We start from the raw sequence: 18,867 nt of genomic DNA on the forward strand, positions 1-18,867 counted from the left end.
TCACCAACTTACTCATTGCATTTTAAAGCTATGGAAGTGGGTAAAACAACCTAGAGCCACAGCAAGGTTGAGAGAGAGGAGGGCTGAGAGAGGAGGGCCAAGAGTGGGGCCATGAGCACTGTAGATCATAGCACTCTGAAAGAGGAGGGAAGGTGAGGAGGGAAGAGGGAGTGCAGATGACCGCAGGAGTGTTTCCAGGAGGGAGGATCAACTGTGTCGTGCTGCTTAGAATTCCAGTGAGATGAAGGCACAGATGTGGCCACTGGATTTCACTCTTTAGGGCATTCAAGTGGGCAGAAGATGGAACTTTGTTCATTACTTTAATTAATTGCTTATGTATCTGTCTCCTGCTCTAGACTATGTGCTAGGCCGTAGTTTATTTCTAGAGCTTAACATATAGTTGATGGTGAATAAATGTTTGCCTGCAGGTTTGAATTTTATCATGCAGTTTGAAAGAACTGAGTTTGCTATAAGTTTGTGTCAGTTCAAGGAATAAAATTGTGTGAATAATAGCTCAAACGAAACAGGAGAAGAAAGGCAAATCCCTTATAATAGAGGTTCACAGTACATCCTTAAGCCATCATGCAGTAGTGACAAGGGACCATTCTTTGAATTCAGAAAGCTGCCTCAAGTGTTGTCTCCACTGCTTGGCCCTTCTGAAGGGGTCTGGAGACAAGTCCCCCACACTCTCTGGATTGCACTTTCTTGGCTGTCATGTATGGATAATATTGAAAATTCCTCTTACAGGATTTTTGTGAGCAGCACATGAACTAATGCACATGAGCGTCCTTTGTAAGTAAAAAGATACTCCGTAAGTGCTATTTTTGTAACAATAATTGGATTATCAATTTCATTACTGACTTATAAAGTAGATTGAATCAAAGTGTCATGAAATTCATATTTAAGCGGTGGCATACGAATGGCAACAAGTTGGATGAGGACACAGACCAGTGGAAAATGTGGTACTTTTCCAGAAACATATAGGAAATTAATTTTTTTTGGCTTTGTTCTCTTATCTTTCCCAGATAAATTTTGTTATTCTGTTAGAGCTGAAGTGTAGACTCTTACTTCAAGATCTAATAATCAAATCTAGCTAGCGGTCTGTTTACCCTAGTGTTGTAGAGATACAAAGGAATAAATGTAGTTAGTATTGCTTGTGGGTTTTCTTTTTTTGAAGTAACTACATTGATTATCCCAATTTGGCACCCTTTCTTCATGGTGATTACAGTAGTCTTTTCTTGCCCACAGAAGATACTAGGACCCCCACTGGAATGCCTAAAACTTTGATCGTACCTGACTCTGCATATGCTGTGTTTTTTCCTATTCATCTATACCTGTGCTAAAAATAAATTTCCAAAGTAGACATGGTAAGAGATTAACAACAATAACAACTAATGAAATAGCTCCATTTTATTATATTTTATATTAATTACATTTTATTTTATAAATATAAAAATATATAAAAATATAAAAATATAAAAATATAGTGTGTGAAAGTTATGTGAATGTGATTTCCCTCTCTGAAAAGATCTGACTGTTTTCGGACCACAGTGGACCGATGGCTAACTGAAGCTGCGGAAGGCAAAACCGCAGATCAGGGAGAACTGTTGTGTTCATTTTGTTTTTACTTCCAGGGTAAAAACCATGGTAAGAAACTCCGAAATTACTATGCAGCAAATAGCTGTCCTCCTCCTGCTGGCATGAGCAATGCGGTGGAGCCTGCGGCTGCTCCCGTGGTGCCAGCCCCTCCGCAGGTGAGACCGGCGTGTCAGTCTGAAGCTGCGTTGGGTGGAAGCTGGTGGTTGCACAAATGGTCCAGAAGGAAGCTTGTGGTCAACATGTCTATCAGGGCACAGCTGAGCTAATAATCCTGAAAGGTGCCTCTTGGTGCTTTCCACTCCTTGAACTGGAGTGCTGGGTTTAACACATGCCAAAATCTATGAACTTGGAGACTTCTCATTGGTTCTGCTTGTAATGCATAAAATGGTTAAATGAATATTGTTCTATGTCTTGCTCTATGCATTTCTCAAAATCCTGGGTTAAATGACCCTGAATGTCTAGGCTCACCCCTGAATGGAAAAGAGAGATTTTTACACATTTTTTTCTTTATTGCAGTTAATCTCATTTACTTGAGATTGGGTCTTCCAGTTGTAAAATTAGTTTTTGAGTTTGTCCTGCATTACCCCTCTGCAGAGAGCCTGTATAAACACTTTTTGGACTTTGCTATTATGAGACATACCTGAGAGCCAAGTTCTCTTTGCCCTTTGGAAGATAGAGCTGGTGATTTAGGCAGGTTATTCCTAATAGCCTCTGAGATATGGATTGTGCTCTTTAATCTGCCTTTGAGGTGTTATTTGTCCATAAACAATACGATGGTCATAAATAATAATACCTTTAATTGAGGACTTGATATGCCAGACACTGTGCTGAGCATTTTTCATACGTTGTTTCACTTGGGGCTGGGACCAGGGTGAGGTGAGGAATGCACTTGACTTGGGGGAGCCCAAAAACTTAGTAGTCAAGATAAATATTTTAAAAAGCAATTTTAAAAATTTATTTTTAGTAAAACAACAACAACAACAAACCCCCTTTTTTTTTGAGTTGGGATCTCATTCTGTCATCCAGGCAGAAGTACAGTGGCACGATCACAGTTCACCACGGCCTCAAACTCCTGGGCTCAAGCGATCCTTCCACCTCAGCCTCTCAGGTGGCTGGGACTATGGGTGAGCGCCACCAACATCCAGCTAATTTTTTCTATTTTTGAGGAGATAAGGTTTTGCTATGTTGCCCAGGCTGATGTCGAACTCCTGGCCACAAGCAATCTTTTCACCTTGGCCTCCCAAAGTGCTGGGATTACACGTGCGAGTCACTGTGGCTGGCCAAGATAAATATTTAATGCCATATTTTAGAATTCAAGATTAATATACAAAAATCGGTGAACAAAACATCAAAAACTTAAAGTTAGGATAAATATTACTGATTTTCCTTTTGCCTCAGGCTGCAGTATTGGCTTGGCAGGGCACTGTTACTTACTTTGTATTTAACATTTTGGCATTTTGTTTGCATTAATTTAAAAAAATATTTCACTAAAACATTATTTATCTTGATTATCTTATTTATCTTGATGTCCCCTTAAATTCTGAGCCCAAGGTAAGTGTCTCACTTCATTCTAGTCCCAGGTCCTGCCTTCACTTAATTCTTGCAACAATTTAGAGGTATTGGCATTATCACTCAAACTATACCCCATGGGCTAGCAGTATCAGCCTCATGGGACCTTTATTAGAAGTTCAGATACGCGAAATAACTTATCAGTGTTACACATTTGGTAAAGTGGTGGAGCAAGGAGCAAGAATTTCTTTTCTCTTTTTTTTTTGAGTTGGAGTTTTACTTTGCCATCCAGGCTGGAATGCATGATCACAACTCACCGCAGCCTCAACCTCCTGGGCTCAGGCGATCCTTCCACCTCAGCCTCTGAGTAGCTGGGACTACAGGCATTCACCACCATGCCCAGCTAACTTTTTAATTTTTTTTGTAGCGACATGGTCTTACTATGTTTTCCAGGCTGGCCTTGAACTTCTGGCCCCAAAGTATTTTCCCGTCATGCTGGATTACAGGCATGAGCCACTGCGCCTGGCCAGTCATTTCTTTTGATCCGGAACCTTTGCTTCTAACCATTTTGTATAATTTCACTTTTCTGAGTGTCAGTTTTTTAGTGCTGAAGGTGTGGGTAGCAATTCCAGCTTTTGCTTTCTCATGGATTTTGTGAGGAAAATAAGATGTGTTAAAAACAGAATTAGAGAACAGGACGATACCCAGAGAGACCTTCAAGCTGAGTTTTCGTATTACGAGATCCTGAAGCCTGCTCTAGAATGGAATGACTGCTTCTGCTGGGGACGCTTCAACTGGCTCCACCCTCCTGGGCAGGCAGCCTGAGCCTTCTTCAGAGCATTACTCTTAGGGAGTTTTGAAGACTGCTATGCTGTCCCTAGAAAAATTTTCTATTCTGGGTGAAACAATGCTGTTTTCTTCAACTGTTCCTGATAGATATGGTTTCCAGAACGTTTACCATGTAGCATATTCTTCTCTGGCCAAAATCTAGTGTACCATTTTTTGTTAGCCCAACATTTATTGAGTGCCTATCTTTTGAGCACTGTGCTAGTTCTCCCTTGGCAGCTTGTTCCTCAGCCTGAATACAGTTGTCTGGATCTGCTACATCTTTTCCCTTGATTATATCATATCAATAGCCAGCTTATAGGTTCTTGGAGCACAGGGGCTCTTTAAAAAATATATAACTGTATATCCCTTCTGGACTAGGCAGCAAGCCCAATAAATAGCATTCAGTAAAGCTTATGGATTCTGAGCAGACTGTCCTCTTTCTGGTAATGTGATTTTAGACCTTCCCTGTTTATTTACCCATTATTTACTGCTCCACATCTTCCATGCTGAAGTTTTAAAACTCATTTGAAAGATTTCTTGGATGGAGACAGCAGTGAACAATAATGTAGGGAAGATATTTCTGTACCTACATCAAGATATGGATTCTACTCCTTAATCTGCCTTCAGGGTGTTGTTTGTCCATAAAACAATACAGTGGTCACAAGTCATAATACCTATAATTTAACTGAGTACTTGATACACGAGGCACTAATTTGGTACATATAATACAAAACCATGCTTCAATATTTCCCCCTAGCCTTTTCCCCCCCCCTGAAGTGGATTATTGTCTTTATGAAGCAGAGTGCTTGTGGTCATGCCATATCCTTTGGTTATTTTTCAGCTTTTAGAAGGACGTTTGGGGAGAAGAAGGGAGTAAGCTCCGTGTTTGTTAACCTTGTCTCTTCTTGTGTCTTGGATGTCAGATGGGCTCCTTTAAGCCAGGAGGCAGAGTGATCCTGGCCACAGAGAATGATTACTGTAAGCTCTGTGACGCCTCCTTCAGCTCTCCGGCTGTGGCTCAGGCTCACTATCAAGGGAAGAATCATGCCAAGAGGCTGCGGCTGGCGGAAGCTCAGAGTAACTCTTTCTCGTAGGTATTGCCGTTTTCTCTGAGGCCGGAGTTATATGACACTGACTGTGTTTAAAGAAAATATTGAAAGGGATTGTTGTTTAGAAGTCTCACTCTTAACATTTATTTTCTCCAGGGAATCCTCAGAAGTGGGTCAACGGCGGGCCCGGAAGGAAGGGAATGAATTTAAGATGATGCCTAATAGGAGAAATATGTACACAGTACAGAATAATTCAGGTATCCTGTGTATTTCCACATATCTTGGCTCCTTTCTGCAAATGGGCTCCTTTATTTTTATTTCTTTTAATGGTAATAGATAGCCCTGAGAATTTGGGATTAGTCATTGTTTTGTTGAATTGGTCTAATGGCTTTTCAGGCTACTGTTTATTTCAGGTCTTATTTATTTACCTCCTATTTGGTATACTGTTTATTTTGGTTTTAAACCACAGTCTATGTTTTAGAGTCTTTTACCAAAGTCGTTTTATGTTTCCTTTGGTATTTGTCAGCTGAGAAATGTAAATTGCATGATAAAAATGGACTACTGGTTTAAAGTTGCAATGTGTTCAATTCCCACTTCTTGGGGAATATAAAAAAGATGATAGCAGTGATTTTTAATCAGGGTAGTGAATCAGAATTGCCCAGGGAGTTTTTACAAAATGTCTGAACTGTCACTTCAAGTTTTTTCAATCAGGAAATTTGGAGTAGCACCCAGACAAGTGTGTGCTTCGAAAATGCATCCTTGGTGATTCTGAAGTGCACATTCCGTTCAAACCGCTAGTTTGTAAGAATGCAGTTTGTATTTTCTGATTGTCTTTAGTGGGGAAAGGAGGACTGCAGAGTCCCCCGTCCTCCCATTTACCTCCGCCTCTGATACATACACACGTCGCAAAGGTTGTTAACGTGAAAGTAATACAAACAAAAAGCAGAGTTAACTGAAAAGCAGGGGAAGCCAAGTGAAAGAGGGCCATATAGAAAGCATGATGCAGTATGATTAATAGAAGTTTACACATATGTTAGTAATTATAATAAATAGAAATTTGCCGACGTCCTAGTTAAAAGACAAAGGTGATCAGATTGTATACAAGAGATCTAGGAATGAAAGAAGTTGGCATAGCTGCATTAATATTCGAAAAATAAATTTTAGGGCTGGACACAGTAGCTTCCACCTGTAATCCCAGCAGTTTGGGAGGCCAAGGTGGGAGGATTGCTTGAGACCAGGGGTTCAAGACCTCCTGGGTAACATAGCAAGACCTTGTCTTTACAAAATAATAATAATAATAATTTTTTAAAAAGAAAAATAAATTTTAGGACCAAGGTAATATAGATTGTGTTCTCTGACCAAAGTCTAATTAAATGAGATGCTAATTACAGAAACATAAAGGCAAACAAAATTTCCATTTGGGAATTTTAGCACACTTCTAAACCACTCATGGTTCAAAGAAGAAATTATAGTGTATATTTAAAATTCTTGTAATTAAACGGTAATGAAAATATATTAAAACTTGTAAGATGCAATGAAAGCAATATTTTGATAAAAGCATTAAATATTTATTATTATAGTAGAAAAGAAAAGATGAGAATTAATGAATTAAGGTCCAACTTAAGTCAATAATGTAAAAAGAAGAAAATAAAATTGTCATTAATTATTGTAGACATCATTCCAATCTCTTCATATATACTACTTCTTTAAAATAGAAATGAGATCCTATTTTGTGATATTCTTGGTTTACTTAGTAGAATATTATGAGTTTCCTATGGCATTATATTTAGTGACTTCATAATTTTCTATTGCATTCATGACCATAGTTTGACAAATCCTATTTTAGAATCTTCCTTTTCCCTTCCCCATGCTGGTATGTTTCTGTGCAAAAATTCTTAATATTTTCTTAGGATAATTTTTAGAAGTAAGATTTTTGGATTAAAGTATCAGCATAATTGTAAGACTTCTGATATAATGCTTGGAAATTAAAGTATTTTTAAGATGGTATTTTTTTTTCCTAGAGACATAGCCATTTAGAGTTTGGATTTGTCTCTACAGCAATTTTCTTGACTATATTTGAGGGAATCACTTTATATCTTTATATCAAATCTGTATAAAATTGTAATTTTAAAAATCCATTGATTTCACGTTCATTCAAAGCTAAGAATCTGTGAATTTTATAATTTGAACTCTGAGTTACAAATTATAGTGATAATTAGTCAGACTGTCAGTCACTTAGTGAATATCTTGAATAGATTACCTTTATCTCTTGCTTTACCAGGTCCTTACTTCAATCCGCGCTCTCGACAGAGAATTCCACGTGATCTAGCCATGTGCGTCACTCCAAGCGGCCAGTTTTACTGCTCAATGTGTAATGTTGGGGCTGGCGAAGAGGTGGAGTTCCGCCAGCATTTAGAGAGCAAGCAGCATAAAAGCAAGGTGTCTGAACAGCGGTACAGGAACGAGATGGAGAATCTGGGATATGTATAGTGATTGTTGTATTGAGATAGAGCAGCTTGTCCTGCCTGTTGTTTGCCTTCTGTCAACTTGCCCTGCTTTGTGGTCCTTTTGATATGAGTACATTCCTCTGCTTAATGTTAATTCATGTAACCTGCAGTGGTACCATAAGATGTCAAAACTTGGCGGGGGGGTAGCGTGGAGAAAGTGCTTCTTAGGTCGCCTTGCTCTTTCAGGCCAGTTGTGTTGAGCGACTTATAGCATGTGACCTACCTACCCCATCAGAAGTAACTCTTTATCTTGACCAAGTTCTGGTCAACTAGTAGCCTGACTACTTAGAGCGATGACTATTTGAAAATTTCATCTTCTTTTGTAATTTTAGTTTTATATACTGTTTAATAAGGAATTATATTGAGTTCTTACTTCAGATTGCAGTAAAAATAGGTAAGCAGAGATTTCAGTTTCCCAAGACTTCGCTGAAACCACCACCTCAAAGCATGGTGTGTCATAAAATGTCTTTCCCAGGACATTTTTCCCCTGTATTACATTCCCCCTCATCATTAAAATGCATTGAACTCAAACACTCCCAGTGTACTTGTGCACTTCCAAACAGCTAAACTTGATTTCCAATTGTAGGTTTCACATATTTAACTGCCATCTTCTCCTCTTCCCTTCTCTTCTCTTCTCTCTCTCTCTTTTTGTAGTTGAGGTAGCTTGTCTAACAAGCTCATTTTCATGCTCCAGCTGTGCTGTGGGATTTCCAAGCCTAACATTTAATATTCCATTAGTTTAAGATAGGTATAATTAAAAATTTTTTTTCATTCTGATCTTTAGGAAGCATAAAGACTTATTTGATTTTTCAACTTAGAATACTTCTTCACTGATAGCAACATGCACTTATATGATGGTCTTAACCATAAATTCAGATCACTTGATATTTTGTTCTGGCAGACTTTTTGGATAATCTGATTCTTACACTTTACTTACATTCTTTTCTGTTCCGCCAGTTTGTTGACTGTACTGAAAAATATCACTACCTGCTGTTTTAAACATAGTGGAAATTTTAAAAAAAGCAAATCAAGTTTCAGTGTCATTGTTTCTAGTAGAAAAACACATGAACTATGGTTTTATTCTTTGTAATTCACCTTTCTTAAAGATACTAAAATATAGATGACTTTGGTATGTGATAATTATGATAGTATTTTTATTTTTGGTTTTTGTTTTTAAAATAAGATGCTATAGTGTATGTCTAAATTAACTAATGGAGTACTCTGAATGTCCATTAGCTACATTTTATTGACTTACTATATTTCACTTTACATGGATAAGACTGGTGGTCGTCCATACTTCTTTTGAAAGGCCTCATTCACCAGGAAGTTCATATTAAGTAGTATCTTTGCACTATGGTTAATTCATACTTGATTGTTTATTACTAATTAGAGGTAAAATTCTTGTTTTTTTTCTTGAGAATTCTGTGGGCAAATAAATGGGGAGAAGGCCAATTATAATAATCACTTCTTTTCTGTAATACTTTGGAACAATGTTTAAAGAAACCTAGATCCATCTTTAAAAATCAGTTTTGTGTGATTAACCTTTTGTACAAGTTACTGTCTTCTATTGAAGTGGTGGTTTTTTGAAAAGTAGAAAAATTTGGTAACTTTTTTCTTTCAGAAACAGAAGAATGAAATAATATTCTGTTGAGATTCTGTCTAGTCCTGTGACTCTTGATATAATAACCCTTTTTTGTAGTAATCTATAAAGTATAGCTGATTAGTTTAGTGTCATTTAGGACTTTTCTCATTGGCCGGTAAATTGCTCATTTTGCTGCTAAGTATATTTTTTTGGTCAATTTTAATATTATAATACTGGCCACTTGGTTCTACGATTACTTAAAAATCTCATGTTCTTCCTCTGGAGCCATGTGTATGCACACCCCTCCCCCATGTGTGTAATCCCATAGAGAGGGTCTTTTCGAACCCTTATTACAAGTAACAGTAGAAGATATGAATATGAATTTACATTTTATAAAAGTGACTTTCATCCACTCTCAGTTTCCCTTTGGAAAGAATTCAAAGGAGGATTTCCCCCACTCTTCCCCCTAAGCAATTTCATTATAAACATACAAAAAGCAGTGGATTTAGGGCTTGATGTTTTTCAGGCCTTGTGTATTCAGGTTTCCAGTTTCCCAGTGCCCTTAATGGATGTTATGAATGCATAAGCGCATTTCCTTTTAAAGAAAGAAATTAGATTTATAGTGTTATTTTTTACTTGCTCTATTTCTTTGCACTAAAAACAGAGCTATGTGTTTGTTTTATATGACACTTTAGTACCATATTGCCTACAATAACTCAATTTGCTCCTTAATTTCCAAACTCTAGGAAGTTGATAAATCACTTCCACGGTCATTTATAGAGGTTACATGCACATCCCCAAAAAACTCAGACCTCTGTGACAATAGGTTGTTTTGGGTTTGTTACCTTGCAGTGTTCTCCTGTGTTCCATAGGTGAAACAAAGGCTGACAGAGGGTATCAGGCAAGAAATGCCTAAAGAGATGCATCTCTGCGTGGTATAGTTTCTCACATTCACATATTTTATATAGAGAGTGATTTTCCCTGAATAAGCAGGCTGCTGTTTCTTCTGAGTCACTGATATGTGATCTCTGTTGGTTTCATTTTGTGAAATCCAGTCTTGCTCTGTAATGTACTTTAGGATTTGCAACCTGTGCTCCTGAGGAATCATGTTAGTGTCTTTTTATATGCTGTATTCAAGGATGGAAAACCTTTAGTAAAAAAAATTAAGTAGCTTTCAGTAATCATCCACAAGAACCCAGAACATCAAAGTCTCTTTTCTCTGTGAATATATTTGTGTCAGCTGTCATTAAAAAAAAAAAAATCAGTGTTAGAAGATGACAATTAGAAACTCTTCTTCGGTGTTAAGAGCAAGAAATTGGAAAGGAAAAATGCCATGCTTCAATTAACAGATTGGATTGCATATGCCTTTAAGGTGGTTTTTTAAAAGAAAAGTTTAGTTACCTTCTGATTATTTTGTGCCCTGTAATCCTTTTGACTCCATACTGAAAATACGATGACTTTGTACATCATGTCCTGCAACTTGTAAATATGTGCATGTTGTTTATTATGTCTGTCTGCTTGTCCCTTATTGCACTGAATTCTGCAAGGTGAATAATTTTTTTTACACCATTTATTTTGACAAAGTTCCTCAACCAACTCTTCCTCCCTATTTCCCCTTGAATGAGTTGGTAAACTTAGAAAACCCTTTAGGATTTTGAAGCCCCGAGGTCAAAAAGAAGAATCATGGCTATCTGATATCATCCTTATGTCTCTCCGACTTACAAGGCTGGCAAGAAGCACGAAATCTCTTCCTCTGTAGCTGTTCTACAAAACGATGTGCTTGCTTGTAGCTACTTACCCACAGTTTGAACAAGGAGAATAGGAGTACCATATTGCTGACTAACTCAATTTGCTCTTTAATTTCCAAACTGTAGGATGCTGATAAATAACTTCTATGGTCATTCGTAGAGGTTACATGCACTTTCGAAAAATATCACAGATCTCTGACAGCAAGTTGTGTTTTGGGCTTTTTTTCTTGCAGTATTCTCCTGGGGTGTATGGAAGCAAAGATAAATCCATATCAGTGACATCTTCCTTCACTCCTGAGCTGGGTGGGACAGCAAGCAACGACAGTTTGAGGACTGTCCAGTACCTGTGTAGAAAGAGTCTTGTCTGTGTCACGGAAGACATGTAACAATTCGACAATATTCTCTACAGCAGGCCTAGGAAGGTTTTGAAACCTAACTTATTTTCTTTCTTCATTGCTAGAACTTAGGCTGGAGGTACTCTCTGAAGAACTTGGTGAGACATGCACTAAAGACAATGAACTCTTTAGAATTGAAAAATGTTCTGACAGGATAGGTAAAACTTTAACATGAGTTTTTGAACAGATGTTTAAAAAAACTCCACCGTACCAACTATTTTTTTCTTATCAGCTAAATCATTATTCAGGCTTTTTATATATAATAATAAAAAGTGTTCTTTTTTTGTTTTTGTTTAGTTTTATTTTTGGCAAGGGTTTTGGGGGACCCTACCATCGTGAGTTATGACTGTCAATCTAGCTGAATCGGCAAATAGCTGTGTAAATAGCTTCTCATAGACATTTCTACTGTTATAATAGCTGTTTGACTTTTTCTTCCCATTATGAATGGGAGGAACATTTGTAAACTCCCTTTCTGGGTAGCTACCAAAAAAAAGTAGTGGCTTGTGGTCCCATGTGACCCTGTCTCCGTTAAGCCCAGAATGAGTGCCTTTAGTAAGTGTTAGCATTTCAAGGAGAGAAGAGATGACAGAATTATTGCCATTAATCACTGTTCCTAAATAGAAGCTTAGAATAACAAAGGTCTGTAGTGATTTGTTTTATATCTTTTTTTTTCTTGATGCAATCTCGATTGGATGTCAAGTAAAACTATCATCCTTATTGATTAGGAACCATATATATACCTTGAAGATGAATCCAGTTGTCCCAGGCTGGAAACAGCCACAGATCATTTTCCACCGTGATCTCTGTTACGTTTATACTTAGTGAATGAATGGTAGTGGGTAGATTGGGAAAATTTGACATTACTGTTTGGGAAATTTTTTTATTCCAGTGGTCTTTTTCAAACTTGTTTTTTCAGTAAAGAGGGGTGAATTATGTATTTGCAAATAAAGTATATGAAGAGACTCTTGGCACAATAATGACTAATTGTGTTAGTTTGTCTTAGTTAAGAGAAGCATCTTCACAAATCAGGTTTGATACCTTTTCAAGCAAAATTTTTCCTAGTTCAATTAGTTTAAAGTTCTAAATTGCTTAAGTACTTAGAATCTTTGAAATACACTGCTAAATTAATTTTATTATAGAAATATTAACATTTACCTCAACAGTTTGTTTGTTTGAGTCGGAGTCTCATTCTGTTTCTGTTGCCAGGTTGGAATGCAGTGGCATGCTCACAGCCACCGTAGCTTCGACCTGCTTCCACCTCCGCCTTCCAAGTAGCTGGAACTACAGGTGTGAGCCACTGTGCCCGTGCCTCAACATTTTATTATGAACAATTTCAGACACGTATCCAAGTTGAAAAGATTCCACAATGTATACACCACTAGATATGCCCATCAACATTTCACTACACCTGTATTGCCATACACCTCTTTATCTCTCCATCCCTCTGTTCTTCTTTTAATCCATTAACTTAAAAAATAAATACATAAATTTCAATATAAATTTCAGACAATACACCTCCCTAAACTCTTAGTGCAGGTGTCATTAACTAGGGTTTAATGTTTTTTAAAATACACCTTTTTGGAAACAGAGTATGAAGTTATTAACTGGAGCCAATTGAATTTCTGGTCTTGTTTCTGTTTCTGTTCTTTCTAGTTTCTGTTCTTGTCTGTGCTTTGAGTAAGGGAAGACACCTCCTTTTCAAATTGAAGTCTGTTGTAGTGTTGGTCATTTAAAATGCTTGACTGTCATACATTTCAAAGCTTCATGACCGTTTTTTTCTTTCCCCCTCTTCTGATCATGTACTTTTGCCGAACTATGCAGCTTCTTCAAAAGACTGTAAATGACCAGTTGGGTTTAGGAAGTCAGCTGATACCTCACTTCACCTGCTGCTGCTGTTCTCTCTGCTTCCACCTCTCCTTTCTCTGCTTTCAGCTGCTCTACTAGGAAGTGGAGAGAGCAGGGGGTCAGACCCACACCTCTTCCGCTGTGTTAAACACCTCTGGGAGAACAGATGAATTCACTTAGGAAGTTGAGGCTATTTAAAGAATTTGAATTCCCTGAACATTGTAACTTACCCGTGCTTCCTTCAGCTATAGTTAGCAGAATTAAAAATGATTGTACTGTACAACGAGTTGTTGAAATTGTGAGCCTTAGAAGCCATCTTAAGCTTTACTCTAGTCATGTTTAGAAGTTTTGAGGGGCATATGCCTTTATTTTTATGCCTACTTTCTGTGGATACAACTTGAAGAATTTAAATGGATTGCTCCAGGTCATGAAGATTCAATGGATAAAATTGAATCAGAATCAAAATTTAAGTGTTCCATGTTCATATTTTTGTGCTTGTTTGGTAAAATTCATCACTTCCAAAATAACTGAACACTTGTTTGGGCCATTGAAAGGAAAAATATGTATTTTTACTAATTAGACTTTTATGTTGAGACGTTTTGCTATTCTTGAAACTTAAAGGTATCGTGGTCATAGTTCTAAATTAAGCCCAATGCAATTGCTGAAAATCTTGCTGCATTGTTGAATACTAACTTGTTATGCAGGGTTTATCAGATTTTTTTGCATTTAAGTGATCTTCACAATTCACTCGTAACTATTTCTATGTAAGTGCTTCAGTGACCCTGTCACTAGTGCAAATAAATGTTCTGTATCACTGGTTATATGTGTATTCTCTACATGTTATTTTTTTTAAGGAAAAGTAACTGTGTGTCAGAATGAGTGATATCCTAGGGCAAATTTCATGTAAAGCAGTTTCTTTCTACTCTGCAAATCTGGTATTTACAGTAACAAAACTCTTTTGGAGTGGCTGGTCGTTGTTTTGCCTTCTTTTTAGTACCTTTCTGTGGTTTTGTAAATCAGTGTGCCATTTGTAAGGATTTCCTGGTGACTCTGTTAATTGGTGTTCATCTTGTGGTATCCTCAGCTGACCATAATGATCTCGTTTGGGTATGTTGTGTCTGCTTTGAAATGCCTTACTAGAGTACTTCAGATCCTGCTTTAAAGCATTCCACGTATCTGCTTAGGACATTAAGTTGCCTCTTTTAGATACGTGATCTAGAAGTAAAACTGATTTTGCTTTCACCCTTAAGATTGCATTTTAATGCAGTTATTGTTTAGAGTATAAAATCATGGAAAAACACGGGAAACTTCAGAACCCTTCATTTAATGGCATGGCAAACTTTTAAAACTGCTTTTGCTATTTCACTAGAACCGTATCTTTGGTAAAGGAGCCAGTACAAAATTGCCAGCCCAAACTGTGTGCACTTAAGGTTGTTTCCTAAAATGTTCTCTAAATGTCATGGGGGTTTCAGATCTGTGTATGCTCTTGGGGCAAGGTGCCAGTCATTGCTCTGGAAATCTGTTTGTGTTTTGCGGCTAGAGAATGACAAACGTGTCATGGGATTAAAACCAATCAACTGTGAATTGTGAAATTGAAATTGCTCTTTCGGTTTTATTTTCTTCAGCATATTGACTATAAAAACCTGAAAGTTATTTAAAATATACACTGCTTATGTTGATGGCTCATTTTGGCTGTGTATTCTCACTTATGTACTGATTTCTGATAAAGGCTTGACGTTATTATAACAGGCATTTTGTGTTCAATTTAATAAAACAGTTTATGAGTCTTGTCTGAAAATTGTTTGATTATGAGTTGGAGATCAGGGGAAAAGGTAGATTGTCAGTGCTGAGGTGTCATTTCGATGCTGATTGTAGATGGCTGTGGGTTCCCATTCATCAGGTTGTACATCTTTTTGCCATGAATGTCTTCAAGTCGTGCAGAGAACCATCAGCTCTTGGGCTTCCCACACTGGCCCTCCCCCCACCACTGGAGTTAGCGCAGGACTGGAGTCAATTCTCCATGCTGCTGATATATTTTAATATACCTTTTCCCTTCACATTCTAAGAACAACTGGCCTTAGCAGGACCATAACCATGGCTTCTGAAGTAAACGCATTGTTTAAAAAACACATATCCATTAACCTTTTGGGTGTTTCACATGTAAAACACTTTTACAAATATAATCAATTTGTATACACGATATATTGTTGAGATGTGGGCTTTTAAGCACTCTGGGGGACTGCATGCAGTATACTTTTGAACTTAAAAACTCATTTTAAAATGCAGTTTATAGTCTGTAAGGTGCTGTTATGCTTGTTTAATTGGGATGCAAGACACATACACTTACTGTCGTGGGAAAAATTCTTGTGTCTGAACGAAAAAATGTTTCTCAATGAAGTGGATAGATCACATTGTGTGTTGTAAAATACTCAAGGAATCAGCACATTTTATTAAATCATCTCTAAGAGATTTTTAATTAAAAGAAAGCATAGGCATAGAAAAGTCTTAAGCCAGTAGAGATTTTCAGCTTTTCTCTAGGCATTTCTGAGGCTTACAGATTGGCCAAGAAACCTATTCAAGATCAGGTGCTGGGCATTATCCTTTAAAATGTCTTGTATGTAAAAAGGCTAACAATGAATTTTCCCAATCTGTAGTAAGTTGGTAAGATTGTAAAGAGATCAGAAACAGATCTTTTGTGACAAGTGTTAAGACTTTCATCATTTGTTTGGAGGCTTTTCCTACCAAGTTTTATTCTTATTTGTGGGGTATTCATCAACTGTTGACAGTTAACTTACAAAAAGATGAAGACAGTTAACTTGTGAAATGTAAATAATAGGTATGTGATTTCGAGTTCTTACCAAAAAATCCCCTAAAAATACATTTTGTGGCTTGTATGTGCTTGTGTGTGTATGTGTGTCTATGATTTTATATATGTATATCTACGTGTATACCCCCCCCAACTCACCTGAGGGATATATATTAGGAGGGAGCTTATCAAAATATGCTCAAGATGATAAAATACTAGTAATAAAGTGTGTCTAAAGGAACAGATGTAATTTTGCCATTGTAAGAGTTATGCTCCACCATAGGCAGTCTATAACTTACGCTTGGCATCTTGGATAAGTCTTTAAGTATGTAATTAGAGCTTTAAATGTGTTCTGGCTAGCAGCTGTCCCTCCGGACAGGAACGAGATGTCTTTCATATTAGCTTCAATTTTTAATCTTTGCCGAGGCTAGAGGCGCTTCTCTAACCCTGTTTTCTAGAAATCCTAAGTGGCTTATGGACTTTGACCAAAGGTATCTGGTGCCACCTCGTGGACTCTCTGAATTTTACATTTAGTTAGAATGTGGTTGGCAGACTCACTTGGAAGCAGGAAGGTGGTTGAAAACCACCTTGTGGAGAATTAGTTTGCATACACAGCAAAGACAGACATTATGTCTTTAAAAGATATCAAAGACTTGTTTTTACAGCTTAAACTGCGAAAGAATGACGGAATAGGAAGAGTGGTGAATTGGGAATCAAGATATTTATGTATGTACAGATATGTATACGTATGTATATGTGAATGCATGATTTTTTGTGAAGCTTTAAAAATGTGTATTTGCTTTAAAAAAATCTGTTATCTATACATTTTCAGGTATGTGAACAACAAACGATATGATTAAGTTAAAATAACGATCATTGAAAGCCTAAAACAGAAAGAAAAGGACTAGAAAACATCTTTCCATCAAAGAAGACTGTTGAACATTTAAAAACAAAATTCTATACAGGGGCTGACATATAAAAACTAAATTAAAAAATTTAAAGTTTTCACAGTTTATTTTGAGAAAATAAAACATAATATTTTCTGTTTCAATAAGCTAGCAATACCAGAGGAACATTTTTAGGTATTTTATTAAATATTCAAAACACTTAGAAAAGTACATACTGGGTAACTGGACCCAGCTCTGTCACCAGTGTGTTCTTTGACGTGTCACTTAATCTCCCTGAAATTCAGTTCCCCATAATTGGGGCATTTGGTGTGAATTCCAGTTATTTCTTTTTTATCCCTTTCTTTCAGTCCTGTGGATAATTTGGAGGATTGATATTAAAAAAAACCCGAATAGATTATATTGACTAGGTAAGTCCTCAACTCACTCCTGAACACCAAACTCTCCTTTACCCCTGCCCAGAGGCAATCACAGTTGCCGGTTCCTTGGGTATTTTCCAAATATTCTGTGCAATTTGGATGGTGGCATTCCATCCTTCCTGCTCATCATCTTTGTGTGTGTGTGTGTGTGTGTGTGTGTGTGAGTGCACGACCTTGACAAGCATTCCATATCAGCACATGTGCATCTATTCCATTCTTTTTGATTGTCTGGTGGTTCCTTGTATAATTTCTTCTTCTTTTTTTAAGCGGGATTTATTGAGAAGACAGACAAGCTCCTAGAGCGGGAGGGGACCTGCATAATTATAAAATTGATCTTATTGGACCTTTATTGATGGAAATTTATATCATCACAATTTTTAAATAAACCCCCCAAATGCAAAATATCCATAACATAAAATTTACCATTTTAACCATTTTTTGTGTTTACTGTTTAGTGGCATTAAGTGCATTTACTTTTTGTGCAGTCATGATTATTATCCATCTCCAGAACTTTTTGGGGGGAGTTGCAGTCTCACTCTGCCACCCAGGCTGCAGTGCGGTGGTACGATCCTGTCTACCATGGCCTCCACCTGCTGGGTTCAGGCAATCCTTCTACCTCAGTTTTCCAAGTAGCTGGGACTGCAGGCAAGCCACCATGCCTGGCCAATTTTTTGATTTATTGTAGAGATGAGCTATCACCGTCTTGCCCAGGCTGGTCTTGAACTCCTGGGCTCAGATGATCCTCTCGTCTCAGCATCCCAAAGTGCTGGGATTTCAAGCATGAGCCACCACCGTGCCTGGTCAGAACTTTTTCATCTTCTCAAACTGAAATTCTATTCATTCAACGGTAACTCCCCATTCTCTCCTCCCCCCAGTCCCTGGCAAGCACTAATCTATTTTCTGTCTCTATGAATGTGACTATTCTAGGTACTTCATACAAGTGGAATCATATGGCATTTATACTTCTGTGTCTGCCTTATTTCACTTAGCATAAGGTCCTCAGGGTTCATCTATGTTGTAGTATGTGTCAGAATTCCTATCCTTAAATTTTTTAAAATTAAATTAAAAAAAAATTTAGCTTGGATACATTATAGTTTTACATTTTTATGGGGTACATGTGATATTTTGTTACAAGCACATAATGTGTAATGATCAAATCAGCATAGTTGGGGAATTCATCACTTCAAGCATTTATCAAATTTTCTTCCCTTCTTTTTTGTTTTTTTTGAGTTGGAGTCTCACTCTGTCACCCAGGCTGGAGTGTAATGGCACGCTCACGGCCACCACAGCCTCAACCTGCTGGGCACAGGTGATCCTTCCGCCTCAGCCTTCCAGGTAGCTAGAACTACAGATGTGTGCCACCACACCCAGCTAATTTTTAAAAATTTACTGTAGAGATGAGGTCTCACCAAGTTGCCCAGGCTCGTCTCAAACCTGTGGACTCAGGCAATCCTCTCACCTCGGCCTCCCAAAGTGCTGGGATTATAGGCATAAGCCACCATGCCTGACCTAAATTTCTTCCCCTCTAAAGCTGAATAATATCCCATTGTATGTATAGATTGCATTTTGTTTTATCCATTCATTCACTGGGGGTCTCTTGGGTTGCTTCCACTCTTTAGCTATTGTGAACAATGCTCCTATGAACATGGGCATACTTAAGTTAAGACTTGAACAA

The 18,867-nt window shown here is 37.5% G+C and overlaps 1 protein-coding gene across 2 annotated transcripts in view; it reads left to right on the top strand.

Annotated features, from left to right (window-relative positions):
* The window catches only part of ZMAT3 (zinc finger matrin-type 3), a 51,585-nt gene extending 39,671 nt beyond the window's left edge, over positions 1 to 11,914 (top strand). For both annotated transcript variants that reach the window (XM_008063854.1, XM_021715425.1), the window contains exons 3-6: positions 1,635 to 1,754; positions 4,860 to 5,026; positions 5,142 to 5,242; positions 7,267 to 11,914. In XM_008063854.1, the coding sequence (XP_008062045.1) occupies positions 1,635 to 1,754; positions 4,860 to 5,026; positions 5,142 to 5,242; positions 7,267 to 7,475 (597 nt within the window). In that variant the 3' untranslated portion in view covers positions 7,476 to 11,914. The remainder of the gene's footprint in view (positions 1 to 1,634; positions 1,755 to 4,859; positions 5,027 to 5,141; positions 5,243 to 7,266) is intronic.
* The last annotated feature ends 6,953 nt before the right edge of the window (positions 11,915 to 18,867 follow it).

This window comes from Carlito syrichta, unplaced genomic scaffold (assembly GCF_000164805.1).
Source record: "Carlito syrichta isolate Samal-C Ts95f unplaced genomic scaffold, Tarsius_syrichta-2.0.1 Scaffold307105, whole genome shotgun sequence".
Classification (NCBI taxonomy): domain Eukaryota; kingdom Metazoa; phylum Chordata; class Mammalia; order Primates; family Tarsiidae; genus Carlito; species Carlito syrichta.